The 22,061-nt window shown below is 37.4% G+C and overlaps 1 protein-coding gene across 1 annotated transcript in view; it reads right to left on the bottom strand.

The window, feature by feature from the left end:
• Positions 1-21,120, bottom strand: part of sugct (succinyl-CoA:glutarate-CoA transferase) — a 190,746-nt gene extending 169,626 nt beyond the window's left edge. Inside the window, exons 1-6 of the mRNA XM_067434816.1 lie at positions 20,892-21,120; positions 20,019-20,070; positions 13,274-13,347; positions 12,596-12,681; positions 12,464-12,514; positions 12,255-12,375 (exon numbers count right to left, since the gene is read on the bottom strand). Coding sequence (XP_067290917.1) covers positions 12,255-12,375; positions 12,464-12,514; positions 12,596-12,681; positions 13,274-13,347; positions 20,019-20,070; positions 20,892-21,009 — 502 coding nt within the window. The 5' untranslated portion in view covers positions 21,010-21,120. The remainder of the gene's footprint in view (positions 1-12,254; positions 12,376-12,463; positions 12,515-12,595; positions 12,682-13,273; positions 13,348-20,018; positions 20,071-20,891) is intronic.
• Positions 21,121-22,061: the final 941 nt, after the last annotated feature.

The raw sequence follows: 22,061 nt of genomic DNA, 5'->3' as shown, positions 1-22,061 counted from the left end.
TAGATGAATGGCTTCCCTTATTCCTGATTGGGGTGTCTAATTAATCACAGTTCATGTGGTGGGGCAGGAGACTGGTAATGATATTTTCTCAAAGCAAAGATTTAAAGGCTTCAACAAGAGGGCCACAGCAGACCTCTAATGCTAAATCCAACATTCCCGATCTAACTAGCACAGCAACATATGAACATCAATTAAAATACTGCAAGAACATCAACACAGCATTTTCAAAAGCTGAGTAACTTTTGGAGCAGTCCATAAATTGGGTACAAAATATAAATTATATAAATATAATATATCCAAATTATATGGGCTTGACATTAACACCCACCAAATGCTTCAGGTCTTAAAGTGACAGCAGCCTTATATACCTGTTATAATATACCTGTTATAATATAAAAAATAACTATATGGCAGTTTTTCCCCATGGTATCGATGTCAAAATTGTGGCCACTGAAAATGCTGAGTGGCTAGTAACTTTTGAAATCCACTAGCCATAGTGGCTGGTGAGCAAAAAAGTTAATGGAAATATTACAAAAAGTTTTGAGATGCCTGTCTTTACATGTACATGCAATTTAAAGGGTTAGTTCACCCAAAAAATAAAAATATATCATTAATTACTCACCCTCATTCGACACCCGTAACTTTGTTCATCTTCGGAACACAAATTAAGATATTTTAGTTGAAAGCTGATGGCTGAGAAAGGCTTCAGAAAGGCCTCCATTAACATTCAGTACATTAACACTCACAAGACCCATAAAGGCACTAAACACATCGATACAAAGTCCATCTCACTGCAGTGGCTCTACAGTAATTTGACGAAGCAACAAGAATAGTTTTTGCGCAAAAAAAAAATCAAAATAACGACTTTATCCACCAAGTTATTGTCTTCCGGATATGCCTCGGACTTAAAATCACGAAGCATGCACGAGAATATGACGCAGATCCGCTGTTCAGACACATGACCCAGAAGAAAGGAACTTGCTTAAACTTAGCAAAACATTTAAACATAGGTTATAGCCTAAAATCACAAACATTTTAAATTAGAAACTTACAATAGACTATTCAAAAACAGCCAACTCTTTCCTTTTTAAACCCTTTTAAAAGAAATCCTGCAGGTCATTAAGAACTTTGTTTTCCACCTACAAGAAAGGATGAGTGATATCCATTAAGGCAACTTCTTTTTAACCTAAATGTCAGTAAGGTGTCGTTTCCTTGCTTTACTTGAGAAAAAAAAGCCATGTGTTGACTTTGAAACAAGAGTATTGTGGCGAGGTGAACGAGCGAGAGAAATGGGAGGAGCGAGTGAGAGAGACCGGGGACGTGATTGCGAAGGAGCGTCACCTGCGAGCCACACCGGTCTCCAGTCCTCTCATGAGGGAGCTCGGAGGCATTTAAGGACAAGCGACACCAGTCAAGGACGAGAGAGGACCAGGCCTGGACTTTACGTTGAGTTTAGTTTATGTTTTGTAATGTGTGTACGGGCAGTCGTCCATGAGGGGCTGCCCAAGGTTTACTTTCATTTTGTTTATTTAATAAAAGTTGTTGAATGTTTGCCGGTTCCCACCTCCTTCCTTCCCATCTACGAGCTGCGTTACAAGTATATTTTAAATTATATGCATCTGTGGTGAAATTACTAGATCTTCGCATCAGTACATGTTTATTTTAATGCGAACAATGTTCTGTCACTTTAATGCAGCAGTGCAGCACAGCAAAAAATAGACTCGGTGCGGAAATGATCGGCGCACTGCTGCAGACGCACCGCATCTGGAACGCACTGACGGACGGCATCCGCGTGCAGTGTGAAAGCTGTAATCCGTTAACATGTGCACGGAAATATATACGCACCGCATACACACTGCAGACGGAGTATGTGTGAAACGGGCGTAACTGTGAATCAAACTGTGTTTAATCATGATTAATCACAATTAATTACAAAAAAAATTTGATTAGTTCTTTTTTAATTGATTGACAGCACAACAATAAACGTAAAATTCAACGTGCATTCAAGACAGTTTAAGTTAGAAATTTATTTTTCAGGTTTATGCTCAAAATGTGAATAGATATAAATATAATTTAGTACTATAAACTCCTCTAAAAATACAACAACAAAAAAAACTTGTTCTAACTAAAATATAGTACATTTGTTACATTGAAATAAAAAGGGAACATCAGATTTAGAAGTTTATTGTGTTTCAAAACAGCAACTATTACTTTATCTCCCCATTGCATTAGGGTCTTTATTGCCTTAAGTAAAGCCTGACAAATTGTTGACCTTGGGTCAGCACAACAGACCGATGTTCACAGTTAGACTTCTCATATTCCTTACTTTACATAAAAAGCAAGGTCCCAATGTTTTGTCAAGCAGACATGGCTTCAGTTTTGATAAAACATAATATAGATATAATGGAAAGCCTAAAAAAATTATTCATATCTATTACAGTCAATAGAGAACAAATTAAGTTTTGCCCAAATCTAATTGAGAGGGAAATGATCACTTTAGATCAACAGCACAGCTTTAATTTGATCTCATTTGATAGAGTTGGTGATTATGGTTCCAGAGGAATTCACTGGAGAATGGATACATATATTACTCTATTCCATGCATACATTTAAATGGTATCATCATCATTAATACCAATATCCACAGGTTTAAGTAAACCAAAGCAGTCAGCAAAACACTCGCAATGACGACAATCGACTAGAGAGGCTTGTCCTAAAAATCTCTGTCAAGTGAACATTTGAGTCTAATAAATCAAAATGCACTTGTTGAAACTAAGCATTCCAGACTGATTTTACACTCAAGAAGAAAGTGAAAAATCCTTTCAGAAGGGGAAAATTAAACGATACAGGATGAGCACAGTAAATCATTCCAATTTAACTGTCCAGCATCCACAATTTAATGAGGTCTTGTGGGTTACGCCTCCAGGTCTTTATAAGCAGCGCGAGACATGGGAATTTGGCTGTGATTTGTGATCTTACAGAGAACAGCTGAAAAAAAAATGCAGTCTTTGAGTTCACTTCAACGCTAACCACAAGAGATGCCACTGCAGTGTTGACACAATGTAACAACTTGCATGAAATGTATGAGCACTGCCAACATCAGACTACCGTTTGCTGAACTTCTTTGAATGGTTTGGAATTTTTACGTGTGGATAGACATTATAATTTAACTTTACTACCTCATGTTTTCATTTAAACAAAAACAGACATTGCTCTGTAGTTCTAAAACAGTATTAAATCCAGATGCATCTTTTATATACATACATTCGTGAAAGAAATGCATGGCAGTTTGACCAAAACTGGCGTCTTTTTACAGCACCGTCTAGGGTTTATGAAAGGCAGCGCACACAGAGAGATGTGTAGCCGGCTACAGAAATGCTGATTTCCATTTCCTTATCAAGTGCGACTTGACTGCAGGATTTATGGGTGCCTGACACGTGAAACCAATCACCAAGGCAGCCAGCGTGGTGACAATGCCCATCCGCTTCAGATTAGCGTGGCTACAGAACAATTTTCAAGCAAAGAGTGGCTTCCTTTATGAGTGTGATTAAAAAAAATTAGACAGTAAAGTAAATTAGCCTTTTCATAAGGGCCATACAACTGAAAACATTAGGGTTTATGGGTTAAAAGCAGGCCAGATTTAGAACACCAAAGGCGTGTCTGTACAGAGATGTAAACGTAATGAAGAACACGTCAGCTTTTTTTTCCCGCTGTCTTTCTTCAATTCTACAAACACACACTCTGTTCATCCATGTAATGGACAGCATTATTCAACATAATAAAAGAGAAAATACTGGAAAAGCATCTAAAATCTTCATAAACACACAGAACGGGTGAATGAAGGCACGGTTATGTTTACTGCTGTTCTGCCCATTTTTCATGGGCAAAATCCATGTTTCAATGGATTTCAAATTTCGCGTGAAAGAGTGAAGTATTCCCCAAGGCAAATCACAACGAATGTTTCGTGTTCATCAAAAGAAAACTGCTTGGTTTGAAAGTGACTTTATGGAGCTGCTCACACAATTCCTATGACAATTAACCTTTTTTACCCACAAAACATACATTTTCGTGATGCTGACCCACAAAACGTCATACTGCTAATGTGACCACACCGTGATAGATTATTGTACGAGATTTTCGATTTTCTTGTTTGTTGTGTGTGGTTGCCAGGGTATTGCTAGGGTGTTCTAGGTGGTTTGCAAGTCACTGCTATGCTGTTTTATGTTTTATCATTTTTTACATTATTGTGTTCGTATATGTATATGTTCAGTAACACTTTATTTTAAGGTTCAGTTATTAACTATTAAATGGGTCATATAATGCCATTTTTGTACAAGTTAATACACCGTAAAAATTATTTCGAAAAAAAGTTACCTGGTTGCCTTAAAATTTTGAGTTCATTGAAATTAAAATTTTGAGTTAATACAATAAACATTTTTTGAGATTCGACAACCTTTATTAAAATATTATTAAAAGATTTTGTAAGCATATTGGGTAATTGTGTGTGTGTTATTTCTGATGAAACAGTGAAACATGCCAAATAGTGCTATTTTCATGATTTATCATTTTTTTATGTGGTTCAGATACAATAATATTTTGAGTTTCTATTTATTAAACAAATTGCCTTCATTGTATCAACTCAATTTTTTAATTTCAATAAACTCAAAATTTTAAGGCAACCAGGTTACTTACTTTTTTAAGTTAAACCAACAAAAACAGTGTACAGTGTTTTTACAGTGTATGATTATTTTGTCTAAATTAAAACTTTGTAATATACTTTAATTAAAAATTATATTTAGTATTCTAAGAAATCACTCATTTAACCTGGTGAAAAACAGCTGTTTTCAGCAAGCCGTTTCTGTGCATGTGCCTTTTATGCTAATGAGCTTTGCTCACCTCGCCCCTCTGTTCTGTGGGGGCTTTGAGTGTGAAGGGTTGCTCAGACAACAGGAGAAAGTTTGACAAAGCGAGTATCTCAGGACACATCTGTGCAAGTTCAACCGTATCAGTTCTATTTTTTTTTTTTAGATATATCAACATCAAAATGACTGCTGTGTTCATTATTACACCCAAGAACAGAACACCACAATCGCTTAGACGCCATTCTGCTCCAGTGTAGCCACAATGGCAGATGACAGCTTGAGCTCGCTAAGGACGGGTCTGAGCTGAAACGCTGCATGAATAGAATACCGGAAGTGCTCGTCGAAGCAGTGCATCGGATCTTACGGTTTTGCTCGCAGAAGGATGGCGTCGGGATATCAGATGACCTCGTCTTTATTGACATTGCATGTGCAAGCTCGATGGATCGCGTAGTAACCAATAGGGTGTTGGAATTGTATATGTTTACACTTCTCATCCAACCACAATCAAATTCACAACCAAAATCTGGATGATGCGATTTATCTGCATAGATTTTTTTATTTTTTTTTACAAACTGAAATGAAAGAGGAGTAACAAGGTTATTTTTAAAAAGTAAGGAGTAGAAAGTACAGATAATTGTGTGAAAATATAAGGAGTAGAAGTAAAAAGTAGGCAGAAAAATAATTACTCGAGTAAAGTATAGATACCCCAAATTTCTACTTAAGTAAGGTAACGAAGTATTTGTACTTCGTTACTTGACACCTCTACTTATAAAGCACATATTAATGCCTTATCCTGCATGATCTTATTCTACATCCCTTAATCCTACCCAATACCTAAACTAAAATGCTACAAAAACTACCTTACTAACTATTAATAAGCAGTAAATTAGGAGTTTACGCAGACAAAAGTCGTCGTTAATAGGGCTGTAACGATACACCAAACCCACGAATCGGTTCGTATCACGATTTTTGACCCACGGTACGATACAAACCTCGATATAAAAATATTTTTATTCTGTACAGTATTCTGTAGCCTATTTTGCCGTCAATACCATATATCTGTATGGTCAATAGGCTACTGCCGACGTTTTCTTTGCGGTATCAATAGGCAATATATATTTAACATGAAGTATAGGGCCTCCTGTATATCAATACCAACAGAAGCGCCGCGTCAGACACGCAACAGAAACACCACGCTCACACCACGTTGCCAGCCGGTTGGGGAAGCTTCTTGAAACACTTACGGCAAATTGTGTGGGTCTTGTCAACTACACGATTGCCATCCTTGTTCTCCACCGGGTAGCTGAAATGTTGCCATACTGCTGACTTAAAAGTTGGACCTGGACAGGAAGGATAATTCTGGGAGTTGGAAGGGGTGTGTCGCGATTCTGCCTTCTCACATCGCGATACAGGTTTGTGGACCTGCGTATTGCGATTTCGATTTCATATCGCATATCGTTACAGCCCTAGTCGTTAATAATGAATATGTGTTCCCCATACTAAAGTGTTACCAAATTATTTTTAACCGACATTGTCTGAAATGACAAGTCCTTCGGATGAGACGTTAAACCGAGGTCCTGACTCTCTGTGGTCGTTAAAAATCCCAAAATTTGCCCATTGGCCTCTGTCCATCATGGCCTCCTAATAATCCCCATATAATGATTGGCTTTATCACTCTGTCTCCTCTCCACCAATCAGCTGGTGTGTGGTGAGCGTTCTGGCGCAATATGTCTGCCGTTGCATCATCCAAGTGGGTGCTGCACATTGGTGGTGGCTGAGGAGATTCCCCCCCCCATATGTAAAGCGCTTTGGGTGTCTAGAAAAGCACTATATAAATGTAATGAATTATTATTATTAATTAAGGCACAACTCCTTTAAGATCTATCAGTAAACGCCCACTGATATGATTTGGTTAACGCCGTTGCATAGGAAACAGTATCAGCAGTAAGTATTGAGCTAAACCTTGACTCACTGGGGCCCAGGTCAGGAAGCAGACAAACTGGCTAAACCAACCGTCTGCTAGCTGTCTCACGTCACCAAAGTCAGCTAAATCCCAGCACATAGAGACTCTTTCACCTAGATATTATCATATAGAGACTGTATCTGTTCCACGAATTAGTAAAAACAAAAAAACATCAAAACCATTCAACAATAAAAATTTAATTGATGTCCAACAAATAAACAACAGATATAATACGGATGAACAATTGATAAAGCTTGGGTTGCTGAATATTCGATCCCTTTCGCCAAAAACGCTTGTTGTCAATGATATGATTATAGATCATAACTGAGATGTGCTGTGTTTTACAGAAACCTGGCTAAAACCTGACGATTACATTACTTTAAATGAGTGCACCCCCCGAGATTGTTACAAACATGAGCCACGTCTGAAAGGTAAAGGGGGAGGTGTTGCTGTAATTTATAATAATATTTTCAGTATTACTCAGAAGTCTAGTTTCAAATATAATTCCTTTGAAGTTTTGGTGCTTTATGTAACGCTGTGTAGTGTAAATGATAAATCCCGTTTGACATTTGTGTTGGCTACTGTATACAGGCCACCAGGGCACAATACAGACTTTATCAAAGAATTTGCTGGTTTTGTATCGGAGTTAGTATTAGCTGTAGATAAAGTACTAATTGTTGGGGATTTTAATATCCACGTAGACAATGAAAAAGACGCATTGGGATTGGCATTTAGAGACATTCTAAACTCTATTGGAGTTAGACAACACGTATCGGGACCCACTCATCGTCTTAATCATACTTTAGATCTAATAATGTCACATGGAATAAATGTTGATACTGTTAAAATTCTGCAGCAGAGCGATGACATCTCAGATCATTACCTAATATCATGTATACTTAATTTACCTAAGGCTGCAAAGCCATCCCCTCGCTTCAAATATGGCAGGACGATAACCGCTGCGACTAAAGATTGCTTTGTACATAATCTTCCTCATCAGTTCCATCTCCTCAGCATTACAGATAGCCAAGAGGAACTTGATGCTGCAACAGAAACTATTGACTCTCTCTTTACTAGCACTTTAGACATAGTTGCTCCCCGGCGCTTTAAGAAGATTAAAGCAAATAATCCAACGCCGTGGTACAACGAGCACACTCGGGCCCTTAAAACAGCAGCCAGAAAAATGGAGCGCAGCTGGAAGAAAACAAAACTGGAGGTTTTTCGCAATTTGTGGAAAGAGAGCATGATGGCATTTAGAAAGGCCATAAAAACTGCTAGATCTGCTTATTTCTCAACTCTTTTAGAAGAAAACAAACACAACCCTAAGTATTTATTCGATACAGTGGCTAAATTATCAAAAAATAAAGCTTCAGCTTCTGATGTTTGTAAACAACACAGCAGTAATGACTTTATGAACTTCTTTACTAGTAAGATTGATAATATTAGGAATAAAATTATAACCATGCAGCCGTCTATTACAGTATCACTTCAGACAGAGCATTGTGGTGTCACTGAGGAAAAATTACACTCATTCACTACTATAGGAGGAGAAGAATTGGCTAAACTTGTAAAATCATCAAAATCAACAACATGTATGCTTGACCCTATACCGACTAGGCTATTAAAAGAGATACTTCCAGAGGTCATAGATCCTCTGCTTAATATCATTAATTCATCTTTGACATTAGGATATGTACCGAAAACTTTTAAGTTGGCTATAATTAAACCACTTATTAAAAAACCGCAACTTGATCCTAAAGAATTAGTCAATTACAGGCCAATCTCGAATCTACCGTTTCTATCAAAAATACTAGAAAAGGCTGTGTCTTCACAATTATGTTCCTTTTTAGAAAGAAATGGTATATGTGAGGATTTCCAGTCAGGATTTAGACCGTATCATAGCACTGAGACTGCTCTAATTAGAGTTACAAATGATTTACTCTTATCATCTGATCGTGGTTGTATCTCTCTATTAGTGTTACTCAATCTTTTTAGCGCTGCATTTGATACTATCGATCACAATATTCTTCTGAATAGAATCGAAAATTATGTTGCCGTTAGTGGAACTGCTTTGGCATGGTTTAAATCATACTTATCTGACCGTTATCAGTTTGTAGCAGTAAATGAAGAGATGTCACACCGATCACAAGTTCAGTATGGGGTACCGCAAGGCTCAGTGTTAGGACCGCTGCTTTTCACCCTGTATATGCTACCACTGGGAGATATCATTAGGAAGCATGGCGTTAGTTTTCATTCTTATGCTGACGATACTCAGCTCTATATTTCCTCACGCCCTGACGAAACCTACCAATTCAGAAGATTAGCGGAATGCATAGCTGATATAAAAAATTGGATGAATAGTTATTTGCTGCAACTTAATTCAGATAAAACTGAATTTTTTGTTATTGGACAAAAAAGCTCCACAAGTAGTAACCGAGAATACAGTCTAACGCTTGATGACTGCTCTGTCAAACCCTCGTCGTCAGTGAGGAACCTGGGTGTGCTCTTTGATACCAATCTTTCATTTGAAAGCCACGTTTCTAGCATCTGTAAAACCGCATTCTATCATCTTAAAAATATATCTAAATTATGGCACATGCTTTCAATGCAAAATGCTGAACAGTTAGTACATGCGTTCATGAGCTCAAGGCTAGATTATTGTAATGCTCTACTGGGTGGTTGCCCTGCTCGCTTAATAAACAAACTCCAGCTGGTCCAAAATGCAGCAGCTCGAGTTCTTACTAGAACCAGGAAGTATGATCATATTAGTCCAGTTCTGTCAATACTGCACTGGCTCCCTATTAAACATCGCATACATTTTAAAATCTTGCTTATTACTTACAAAGCACTAAATCGTTTAGCTCCCCGGTACTTAAGCGAGCTTTTAACACATTATACTCCATCACGTCTATTGCGGTCTCAAAACTCTGGCCAGTTGATAATACCTAGAATATCTAAATCAACTGCAGGCGGTCGATCATTTTCCTATTTAGCTCCTAAACTCTGGAACAGTCTTCCTAGCATTGTTTGGGAAGCAGACACACTCTCACAGTTTAAATCTAGACTAAAAACGCATCTCTTTACTCTATGGCATACACATCGAACATTTTTAACTTTCATTATTCAAATCAATTGACTGATTGTTAGGCTGCATTAACTAGGTCAGCCGGAACCGGGAACACTTCCCGTAACACCTGATGTGCTCATTACATCATAAAAAGAGTGGCATCTACGCTAATGTTAGTCTCTCTGTTTACCCCGAGGTTTATCCCGGATCTGGGCCCTGTCCGGATCGGATGGTGGACCTGCCTGGACATGACCAGCTCATCCTGGAGTGTCTGCTGAGCCGTGTCAAATGGTGTCTCCTCCGAATTTGCCTCACTGGCACGACATGCTCAAAACCCGTCTTCGGCGCAATAATTCCGATCTTTCATGTATTCATACTCTCGTGTAATCGACGCCCCATCCTAAATAAATCTGTCTCTTCCGTGATACCCTGAAAATTTGAATATTCCAATCTAATATGATTTCTGACCTGTAAGGTTGCCAGAATAATAATCTTACACGGTGTGTTAATAGGCCAGAGGAGAACTGGGGACACTAAAAATATGATTAAAGTTATTCAACTTATTATACAAATAAAATGTATGAATTAAGTCTTATTTAATTCTATAAACTATAATACTGATCTGCCAACATTGTCACTATATGATAAATTAAAATAAGCTGATAACATCACTGTTTTCTCCAGTACGACTGTACAGCCAAATCTAATTTTGTCGCAATATTATCCTGTTTGACACTGTGAAGCTGCTTTGACACAATCATGATTGTAAAAGCGCTATATAAATAAAGTTGATTGATGGATTGATTGATTTTGAAAACATTACCCATATAACCCGTCATTAACAGATTGTGAAATCATTTACTGGTGGTTCGTGATGCAGAGCTGTCAGATCCAATGCAGCTGCTGCTTCAACTACAACAAAAGTTTATTTGCAAACTCTCTATTACACTCTGCCTCATTTACAAAACAAAATGCTCCGAACAAACATAAATATCCGATGTGATCCAGGATGCCATTATAATAAACCATACACTTGTTTCCGACACTGGGATCCTTTTGAAGTCTGTACAGACACAGACTAGCTGTTTAAACCAGACGCGTCAAAGCGTACTTTCTTTCACTCTTCCATTTGTCCTGTTATCGGCAGACTCAAGCGTGTGGAGTACAGGAGTATCAGAAACTGAACGCTCATCTGTATACAGTATCAATGTAGACAGCGTCAGTTATTATAATAGGATCCGTTTGCTTTTGACGTGACACTCGCATCCATTAAGCGACTGAACATCAGTGGGCGAGGCCTATGGTGCACCATATGCAAATGAATTTGCCCGTGTGACATCACAGATGCCTTAATATCAAAACAAGATGTTTATAATGTGAAGGAACTTTTAAGCTATGAAACTAGCAGGATGTTTTAATGGTAAAAAAGTCAAATTTGATTTCTCATGTCATGACCCTTTTAAGGTTTTAGACTATTTTTTGGTAATTTTATCCAGGCCATTCTCACGAAAATGCGTATAAAAAGTACGAGTGTGCAATGTCGTGGAATATATACGCCAAAACTCATTTTGGCGTGTCTATGCCACGCTGTTTTTCGCGTGCATATGATACGCAGTTTATGGCGTATTATACATACGAACCCCCCACCCCACTACCCTAAACCTACCCAAGCGCGTGTCATATATACGCCCCACTACCCTAAACCTACCCAAGCGCGTGTCATATATACGCCCCACCACCCTAAACCTACCCAAGAGCGTGTCATATATACGCCCCACCACCCTAAACCTACCCAAGAGCGTGTCATATATACGCCCCACCACCCTAAACCTACCCAAGAGCGTGTCATATATACGCCATAAAGTGCGTATCATATGCACGCGAAAAACAGCGTATCATATGCACGCCAAAATGAGTTTTGCCGTATACATTCCACGACATTGCACACTCGTACTATTGATACGCATTTATGTGAGATCGGGTTGTTTTATCATATGCCAGATAACAAATAAAATATCTCTTCTCTACGTACAAGAGGCATATGGTTCTCAATCAGGGGCCGGGGCCACTATAGGGTGCCTCAAGATGATAAAAATAATCACAATTAATAAATTATAATTAATATGCTCTTAAGTAATCTAATCTAATTTTCTAATCTTAATTAAAATGTTCAAATTAAAGGAGTAAATTGAACTGTATTTCTTATAATATCATGGCACAATTAATATCTGAATTTAAGCATTTAATACTCACAATTTCTAATTTAAAACATGTGACAATAAGCAGCTTTATTATAATTACAGCAAAAATTGTGGAAAGCTTGTATCGGGGAGCCTTTGCCTGTAGTGAATATTGTGGACACCTGTGATCGAGCAATAGATGAGCTGAGGCGCCTGTTCTCTCAACTCCTCGTACCCCAGTCCCATCGCACTCAGCTTCCCGGGCAGGTAATTCTCCACCAGAACATCACAGACTTTGGCAAGCTGACAAATGAGAGAGAGAATTAAGTGTGACAGACAAGATGTTCAAGCCAAAACCTCAAATGTTATGTAATGCGTTACAAACTTTTACCTCGGTTACAAGTTTGGTCCCCTTAGGATCTTTAAGATTAACAGCGATGCTCTGCAAGAAAGATGGATCGGGGGAGCACAGTTATAATGCTAGAAGTCATGATATGCATTTTAAAAACAAAACAGAGCATACCTTTTTGTTTCTGTTCACACTGAGAAAATAAGCACTCTCTTCACCCACAAACGGAGGACCCCAAGCTCGTGTGTCGTCTCCGGAGCCTGTCACACATTCACATCTCAATATAGATCACCAGAGTTCATCGCTCACTGCAGTCAGACACCGTTTAGATCTAAACTAAGAAACACTTTTACAGGAACTGGCAACATGACGTGTTTAATATGATAAGTTGTCACTATAGTGTAGCCATTTACCATTTAAACAGCATTACACACCACAAAATATTTGCTCTAGAGACATGCTTGGTTAAATATTTCTTTCATATATATGCAAGGAAAACTTTATGATTTTTTTTTTTTTTTTTTTTTTTTTTTAAAGCTTGAAAGTCACAGTCCTAATTCAATTTCATTATATTGAAAACACTGGCAAGAATATTCTTTAAAATGTAAAAAGAAGATATGATGGTGAGGAAATAATGGTAGAATTTCTATTTTTGGGATAAACCCAATCCTTGAAATAACGCCAACCTCTTCTTAAACTAAATCTCAAGCAAGGTATGCAATAATGCAACCTTGGTGAGATTTAGAGACTACTTTCAAAAACTTTAAGATAATGTTTCCAAACTTTTGACTGGTATTGTATATCTCACATAAAATAATCATTCACATTATAACACATTTACATAAACCTCACCTGGTCGTTCAACTTTGATCACCTCGGCTCCCAAATCTCCTAATATCATAGTGGCAAAAGGTCCTGCCAGAACTCTGCATTTAACACCATAATGATATTGTTTAATATTAAGCCTTTACAACCATATGAAGAAGAGCTTACACTCCTGGGCAAAAAAGGAGGCCATGTCAAAAGTGGCAAAATATTTCATTATAATAGTTCACCATTTTAATCACGAATCACTGGTCAGGGAAGTAGCAAGAATCACACAAATACTGTAGATAAAGCACTATGGTATATCTGCCCCGTTTGTTTTCTTTAAATATTTAAGCACTCATAAGAGGGAATATTACTTCAGTGTTGACTACAGTTAAACATTTTTTTTTTTTTGTATTATTGCATAGTATGGCTCCATTGTATTTGGTGAACTTGATTGAGAAACATGAACCAAAACGGTCTTTAAAGGGGGGGTGAAATGCTGTTTCATGCATACTGAGCTTTTTACACTGTTAAAGACTTGGATTCCCATCCTAAACATAGTCAAAGTTTCAAAAAACTAATGTTGGACGTTTGATGGAGTATTTCTGTGTCAAAAATACTCCTTCCGGTTTCTCACAAGTTTCGGAGAGTTTTTTTCAAATATGGGTCGGCTTGACGTTAATAGAGCGGAAGGTCCTTGTATGGGCCGTACGGGCTCTTCTCCCGGTAGGGTGCGCACGTGACTATAGAGCGAGAGAGGAAATGCATGCTCATACACTCCCGCCGCGCTCCACTTTATTCCTATGGGTGACATTAAGCGACTTCAACGCTTCAGCACAGCAAGTCACTGCTGTCAGGACTTCACCAAATCATACCAAAGAAGTGTGTTTTTGACGGAGCGGTCCCAGCGATAAAGGTTCGGTCCTGCTTTGGAAGCAGCCGGTGAGTAAAACTGCTTCAAATGTCTGTGCTGTCGGCTATCGTCGCGTGAGTAAACATCAGTAAACGACACGATCGCGTGCTTCGTCATTCAAATGCGCTAACGTTTACTCCATTGCTGTTCTCTGTTGTATAACGTTACACTAGTCTGACGTGCAAAACTGTTTTGCTTGCTACTGCTAAGGTTTAGTCGCATACAATAGTCCATAAACCGAATCATGTCCTCATAAACTGCGAGTAAACACACACAAATGTTGACAGGCCACTAAATACAGTCCATACCACAGAGACGGACGTCCTGCTGCTGCTGTTTCTCCTGTTCAATTTATTTCAGCCTCCGAATGATTCTGGATCATATATCGATTAGCTGAGATTGATAGCCATGGGTTTCTCCACGCTTGAGGACGTCACCGCTTTGCGCATTCGTCATTCTTTAGCTCCGCCCACACGATACGCCTCCAGGCGCTCGTTTTTTTCCGGAAAGACTCGGTACAGCCCATATTTCTTTTATAAATATAATAAAACTAAAGACTTTTCGGAGATATGAAGGATGCAATACTACTCTTTAGTAACTCAAGATTGACATGAGATTGACTGAAACTGAGTGCCCCCCCCCCCCCCTTTAAAGGGTTACTTCAGCGATTAGCATATGGCTTTGTATCAGTAGAAACCCTGGAGTATATTCAAATGATCATGTTCCCTCCTCTTATATCCCCCTGAGACGAGAGATTTATGCATTTTATTTCTGGAAAAATTCCTCTCGTGACGCAAATTGACGATATTTGCATCATCGGAGGAATGTTTGCCCAGAGCCTAAAGACTACAGCCAGCAGAGGGAGCCATTTCTGCATGTTTTCAACTCGTGCATGGGGAATGGAGATCACATTTACAGCACAGCTCAGCTACAGGCATTAATTTAAACGGATGCTAAGCAATGTAAGTGTTTTAACTTCTCAAATTAATTTCTATGAAAGTTAAGCTTCCAAAGGCATGAACTGAAAACGCGCTGTGAATGTATGCCGCGAATGTGGTCGCGATTACCTCAGCTCTCATCACGAGAGCTCATCAACTCATTTATGACGTTAAATGTAATCTGACTCCTAATCTGAGTCTGCTGTGAGACTCACGCGGCAACTCGATCGTTATATTGAACACACACGTTCAGTATTTAATTGTACTTTCTGAACTCAGTCACTGTAATCCAGTAGTGGTGGCTTTGGGAATGGCCTCACAGGGCAGCGAAGCATTCTGGGAATTGTAGTCTTTCATCCCCATGACACAAAAAAAAAAAATCTGTCTTTTCTCAGTCTAGAAAGCACCAAATTCAAAAATAATTTCACATTTCTACTACATTAATGACCCAGTTTAAATACAGATTCATCTTTCCAGCGCTGAAGTGCCCCTTTAAGTTGCGATAGTTGTGCGAGTTGCTTTTGTAGCGATAGTTCTAAAACTTTGGAATCCCTCCCCATTTTCTCTTCGATTGGCACAAACATTAAGCGTTAAGGAATATCTCCTCGCATCAGCATTCAGTGAGGTATAGAAGTTGTTTATGTACAAAAATGGAGGAGTTTATTTTCTTTGTTGTTTTAACTGTGGTTTTAGTTCTGTATTGTGATTGTTGTGATTGTCTCTCTTTCTTAGATAGTGTACAGTACTTTGATTAATGGCCAGTTGTGTAAAAGTGCTCAACAAACAAACAAACAAACAAACATACATGTGGGTAAACTTACAGACAGCTTTTTACAGGAAGAAGACTCAGTGTTGTTCCACTTAATGTTAATGGCTTTAAACAGTTAATGAGTAGTTGAAAATGTCTCCCAATTTAAAATGAGACTAAACCTAGGTAGCAACATAGGGTTTCTCAAACGTTGCCGAAGGGTATCACAATTTGAAGGATCCTTGTAAGGCGTTACAATTCTATTTAAAATTAGTTGAGCTTGTCTGAGTTTATTATTAAATGTAAGACAAAAAATTATCTTTTCAGACCTAAAATCATAGATATTTTGTTTTGCTGAAAATTAATCACGAACACTAAACTGACAATAATGTAAGCCACTGGGAGACCGCAGACGGCTGCCCATCACTGTATTGCATTAATAGAAAGCCAGTAACTATTAAAGGTATCATGAACTGGCTTTTTTCCTTTTTTATACTGTGGTCTGAGGCCAACTAATGACATTTGTGTGGTTTTTACATTCAAAAATATAACTAATAAGTAATAGGCTATTTTCTACACTGGTTTTGAGGCTCTCTCCTGAACGCTGGGTTTTGAAGGGCTTGACGCACTGGAGACTCTGAAGCAAATGCCCACTGCTAGGATTGGATAAGATTTGCATATTTAATGAGCTTCAGCTCCGCTGTCATATCTAGCCCCTGTCAGTTAACATGAGGGCAGGGCCCTCAAAACTCAAAATTAGCCCAAAACAAGCACAATCGCACAAAACCCCTGGGGGAAAAAATGCATAAATATCACATAATTGGGGTCACTTCAACCCGCAGACTTTATTTCACTGAGCTTTTATTCTGCCACAGACGAGCACTTCTGCTTCTTCCGCTCATGCGATGAGTGGTAACGCAGCGCTGTCTATCATATTAGATACATCTGAGTGTGTTAAAGGGTTAGTTCACCCAAAAATGAAATTGATGTCATTAATGACTCGCCCTAATGCCGTTCCACACCCGTAAGACCTCCGTTCATCTTCAGAACACAGTTTAAGATATTTTAGATTAAGTCTGACAGTGTATCCAAGTGTATGCACACTATACTGTCCATGTCCAGAAAGGGAATATAAACATCATCAGAGTAGTCCATATGTGACATCAGTGGGTTAATTAGAGTCTCTCTAATTCTTAATTAGAATTAGAATTTGTTTTTAATCCTCAAATAAAGATTTGAACGGTTATGAATCAGCAGCTTGATTCATGATTTGGATCGCCAATGTCACGTGATTTCAGCAGTTTGACACGCGATCCGAATCATGAATCAATACGCTGATTCATGACCGTTTGAATCTTTATTTGAGGATTGAAAACAAACAGGGAAGAGAAGACAATGCTGAATAAAGTCGTAGTTTTAGATTTTTTTGGACCAAAATGTATTTTTGATGCTTCCAGAGACTAATTAACCCACTGATGTCTCATATGGACTACTTTGATTATGTTTTTATTCCCTTTCTGGACATACTAGGGCTGAACGATATTCTGTTTTAACATCGACATCGCGATGTGCGCGTGAGTGATAGTCACATCCCCGGAACATGCGACGTAAAGGGTAGTAGCCATAGACTGTAAAAAAATATGGACGTAGTGTCCGTGACGTCACCCATAGGATTCTGATAAGCCGTTCTGAAGCTTAAAGTATGGGCGAGCTGGGCGTTGCCATCTTGTGAGCGGGTCATCGCGTGTCACTCCCGGATAACAGAAAATGGGCAAAAAGGCGGGATGTGCGCGGAGCTGAGGTGACGCAATAACTATAGACAGCGGATAAATGGCTATCCACTTGTAACCACGCCCTTAATTATGCAGAACCTTAAGGCTTTATATAACGTAAACGAATGAGTTATAAAAAAATTCACCCCCCTCAGAGTTGTCATGAAGATCAACATTAGCCTTATAAGCCAAAACCACAATTTGTACCAGGCTGTAAACATATTTTTTTCTGCTTTAAAGTTGAGAATTTTAACATGGGGCTCAATGAGATTCTGCTCCCTTCTGGAGCCTGTCCCTAGTGGCCAGTCGAGGAATTGCAGTTTACATTACTTCCGTATTGGCTTCAAGAGAGATCGCGGGAGGTTGCCGCTTGGTAGTAGCCCATGGTTTATTAAGAGAACGGTAGCACACAGTAAACATGAGTTTGCTGCTGGAGTGACATGCACGTTCCTCATGCCTGCACAGTGATTGGTTGGATTGATTGGTCCACATAAAGGAGGAGGTTGACCAAAAAGATTTACTTTGCATGGAGTGTCTTGTGGCCACAAAACAAGAAAACACCACCAATTTGTCTGATCACTTAAAACGGTACCACAAAGATCTTTACTACGAATACAAAGCAGGGCTTGACATTTACGCTTGTCCGGGACATGTGGGTGTTTTAAAGGGACAAGTGAAAGAATTTTACTTGACAGACGGACAAGAGCCTGATTAAAACAAAAAATAACCAAAATGCAAGAATGTTTGTGCATTAATTTAGTGTAAGTGGCGATCGATTGTGGATAATAATATATAATGAACTGATGATAATAAGGTCGCGCTGTTCACGCTCGTGCAGCCTCTCGAGGAGAAATCACAACACTAGAGCATTTTCCTGAATACCATCACGACTGAAAATGACACTGATTTCATATGACAGTTCCATAAACAACTTATTAACATTCACTTAGTCACTTACATTTTAGATGCAATATTTAGTGTTGTTCTATTTCAGCAGTGAAAATCGTTCACAGTGTGAACGATTCAGCGTTTGAATGAATCGTTTGAATGAACGACTCATTGACTCACTCATTAAGACTGTCACCTGCTGCCACCTACTGGAGGTTTAGTTTCATGTTTGCACATACATTTACATTTATTTTTGTCACTTGTAATGAAGCTTTGCTTATTAGCGAAATTATTAATATCAAGGAATGGTAATTATTGACTTTAGCCTGGATTGATAGCTCTCAATATCGCAATATATATCGCTGGGGGGAAAAATATCGCAATGTAATTTTTTTTCAATATCGTGCAGCCCTAGTGCATACACTTACATACGTGCTCAGACTAAATATAAAATATCTTAAACTGTGTTCTGAAGATGAACAGAGGTCTTACGGGTGTGGAACGACATTAGGGCGAGTCATTAATGACATCAATTTCATTGTTGGGTGAACTAACCCTTTAAAGTTATGTTATAATGCTACTCTGTGCGATCGCTCTGCAGCTGAGACACTTGTTCACACTGCAGTGAGCTAGAGCGATATTAGGCATGGTAAAACATGGCACACACCAACATTGTCCTAGTGGTTTTGGGATATTTTAATCCAAAAATCTTACATATTGTGCCTTTAAATTACTTTTGACAGTGAAGCAGCGCACAATCCGGCAGCTAAAAAGGCTCAATGACACTCTTCCTCTGTGCTTCACTGTGGTAGAGATGCATTTAATATTTTTCTCAGCAGATTTTCAAAGACACCGGATCATCAACTCGTGTTTCATTGTGACTCATCACTCCACTCCACACAAACTTCCCATATTCAAAAACTTTATCCTGTCTTTGAACAATGGCTTCTTAAATAGATAATTTGCTTAAATTTAGCCAAGGCAATTAAAAGCTTAGAGTTTAACAATTTGTGACCCTGGACCACTAAACCAGTCATAAGTCGCATGGGTATATTTTTGGCAATAGCCAACATTACATTGTATGGGTCAAAATGATCCATTTTTCTTTTATGCCAAACATCATTGGGATATTAGGTAAAGCTCATGTTCTGTGAGGATATTTGTTAAGTAATTACCCTAAATATATATATATAGATTAAAATATTATTAGTAGTAATATGCATTGCTAAGGGCTTCATTTGGACAACTTTAAATGCAATTTTCTCTTTTTTAGATTTTTTTGTATATTCAATATATATTTTCAAATAGTTGTATCTCGGGCAAATTTTGTATATCCTAACAAACCATACATCAATAGAAAGCTTATTTATGCAGCTTTTAGATGATGTATAAATCTCAAGTAAAAAATATTTACCCTTATGTTTTGTAGTACATGGTTACATTGCATTTATTTTTTATTTTTTTTGGCCCAGGAGTGTAATTTTTGTATATTTAGTGGCCACTTATAGCATGACAAGAATGCACATACCTTGTCAGATCTAAGACTTTAACGCCATCTAGTGGTCTGATCTGACCTTCACCTGTATTCATGGGGAAATTAGTTTGCATGATTATTATTTAATTCAACAATCAATGAGTCAGGTGATTCATTTTATTCTGGAAATTCATTAATAATAATAATAATAATAATAATAATAATAATAAATATATACAAATATATATATATATATATATATATATATATATATATATATATATATATATATATATATATATATATATATATATATATATATATATAATCTGTTAAAACCAAATCATCCTGTTTTATGCAGCACAAAACAAGAGTTGATCCCTGGATCAACGTTCAACGTTCAACGATTATATGATTAACAAAAACACTGAAATCATACGTTATCTGGCTTGGCAAAGTGGGTTAAAAAGTAACTTGTTGATCCTTTAAGAATTCAGTTGTAAACAAGTTAAATATTTCTGAATATTTTGCCATTTACTTTAGTTTTTTTTTAAAGTAGCCTACAGGAGTAATACAGGTGAGTGTACACATGCAACTACGACATAAACAACCAGATGTGTAAAACAATTACATTACAACAAACAAAGTGTTGTATTTCGTTTCAATAAAGTAAACAAACCAGGTGTGCATACACTTATATATAACAGAGAGAGAGAGAGAGAGAGAGAGAGAGAGAGAGAGAGAGAGAGCGCGCAGTGGTGCATAGCCTACACATATTTATACTGCAAAATAAAGTAGCATAATGATGAAGTAAACGAGTGTAAACTGTATGTAAAGCTGAAATGAATGTATGATCACAACCAACTCGAGTGTGACATTGTTAGCCTACGTATGATGATAGCGGTCGGTTTAAAATGCAGGTGCTACCTTGCAGTTTGGACGTGAACGGTCTTCTTATATTCACATAATTCGTCTTATTCGGTTGTAGAAACTGTGATTTTCTGCTTAGATAAGATAAAACTCTTATAACAGCGTTTCCCGACATGTTGACTCGACGTTTACACGCGCAACGCAGCGTCAATTAACGCCCCGCCTCCACGCGTAGCTACATTTGAACAAGAATCCCTGAGAAATCATTTAAAGCTTTGCAAGTGTATTGCGGTTATCACGACACATTTGACAGAACATAAAGGGGCGTTCAGACATAAATGCAACACAAGAGACTTCCTGCAAGAGGCGCTCATCGATATAACTGAATTCTCCATTCATTGGAAGGCATTCAAATGTTATGACATATTTGTGTCAGTTGTTTAAATCTATAAATTACAGTATTTTTTTTATCAGTTTTTTTTTTACCTCAGATACAAATTAATATCCACTCTAAAATCATTAGAAAATGAATCTCCTTCCATGTAAAACGACTGGAGCTGAGAAAAGTAACATCTATCAGGTGACTTCAGCGGCAGACTGAATAATAGGCCTATACTGACTTTAATAGACTTTGAATTAACAATAGGCCTACCTAACGCATAGTAATATAATATAATATTAATGTGTAATACAATACACGAGTCCGTTTCCTTCCGTTTTGGCCTACAACTTGACGTCATGACTGAAATTTCAAGCTGTATTTAGTAGGTAAAAACTACATATCCCACAAACCATCACAGTTAAATGGTCATGCAAAAACGCCAAAAATTCTATAACTTTTAATCACAAAAATTAATCTCATTAATGATAGTTTTATTATATAAAACTATAATAATTATATATATATAAAGGGGGAAAATGGGAATCAGCCAAATCATGACAATGAAATACGTAAGTTTTGGTTGAGTATTAGCCTACTATAAATGAAAAAAAAAATATATATATATATATATATTTTTATATATATATATATATATATATATATATATATATATATATATATATATATATATATATATATATATATATATATAATACTTTTTTTGAAAAAAAAAGAAAAAAAAAGGAAAAAAGTAGTATTATATATATATATATATATATATATATATATATATATATATATATATATATATATATATATATATATATATATATATATATATATAT

This window comes from Pseudorasbora parva, chromosome 24 (assembly GCF_024679245.1).
Source record: "Pseudorasbora parva isolate DD20220531a chromosome 24, ASM2467924v1, whole genome shotgun sequence".
Lineage (NCBI taxonomy): Eukaryota > Metazoa > Chordata > Actinopteri > Cypriniformes > Gobionidae > Pseudorasbora > Pseudorasbora parva.
The sequence above is the reverse complement of the archived record's forward strand: the minus strand, read 5'-3'. Positions and strand labels throughout refer to the sequence as shown.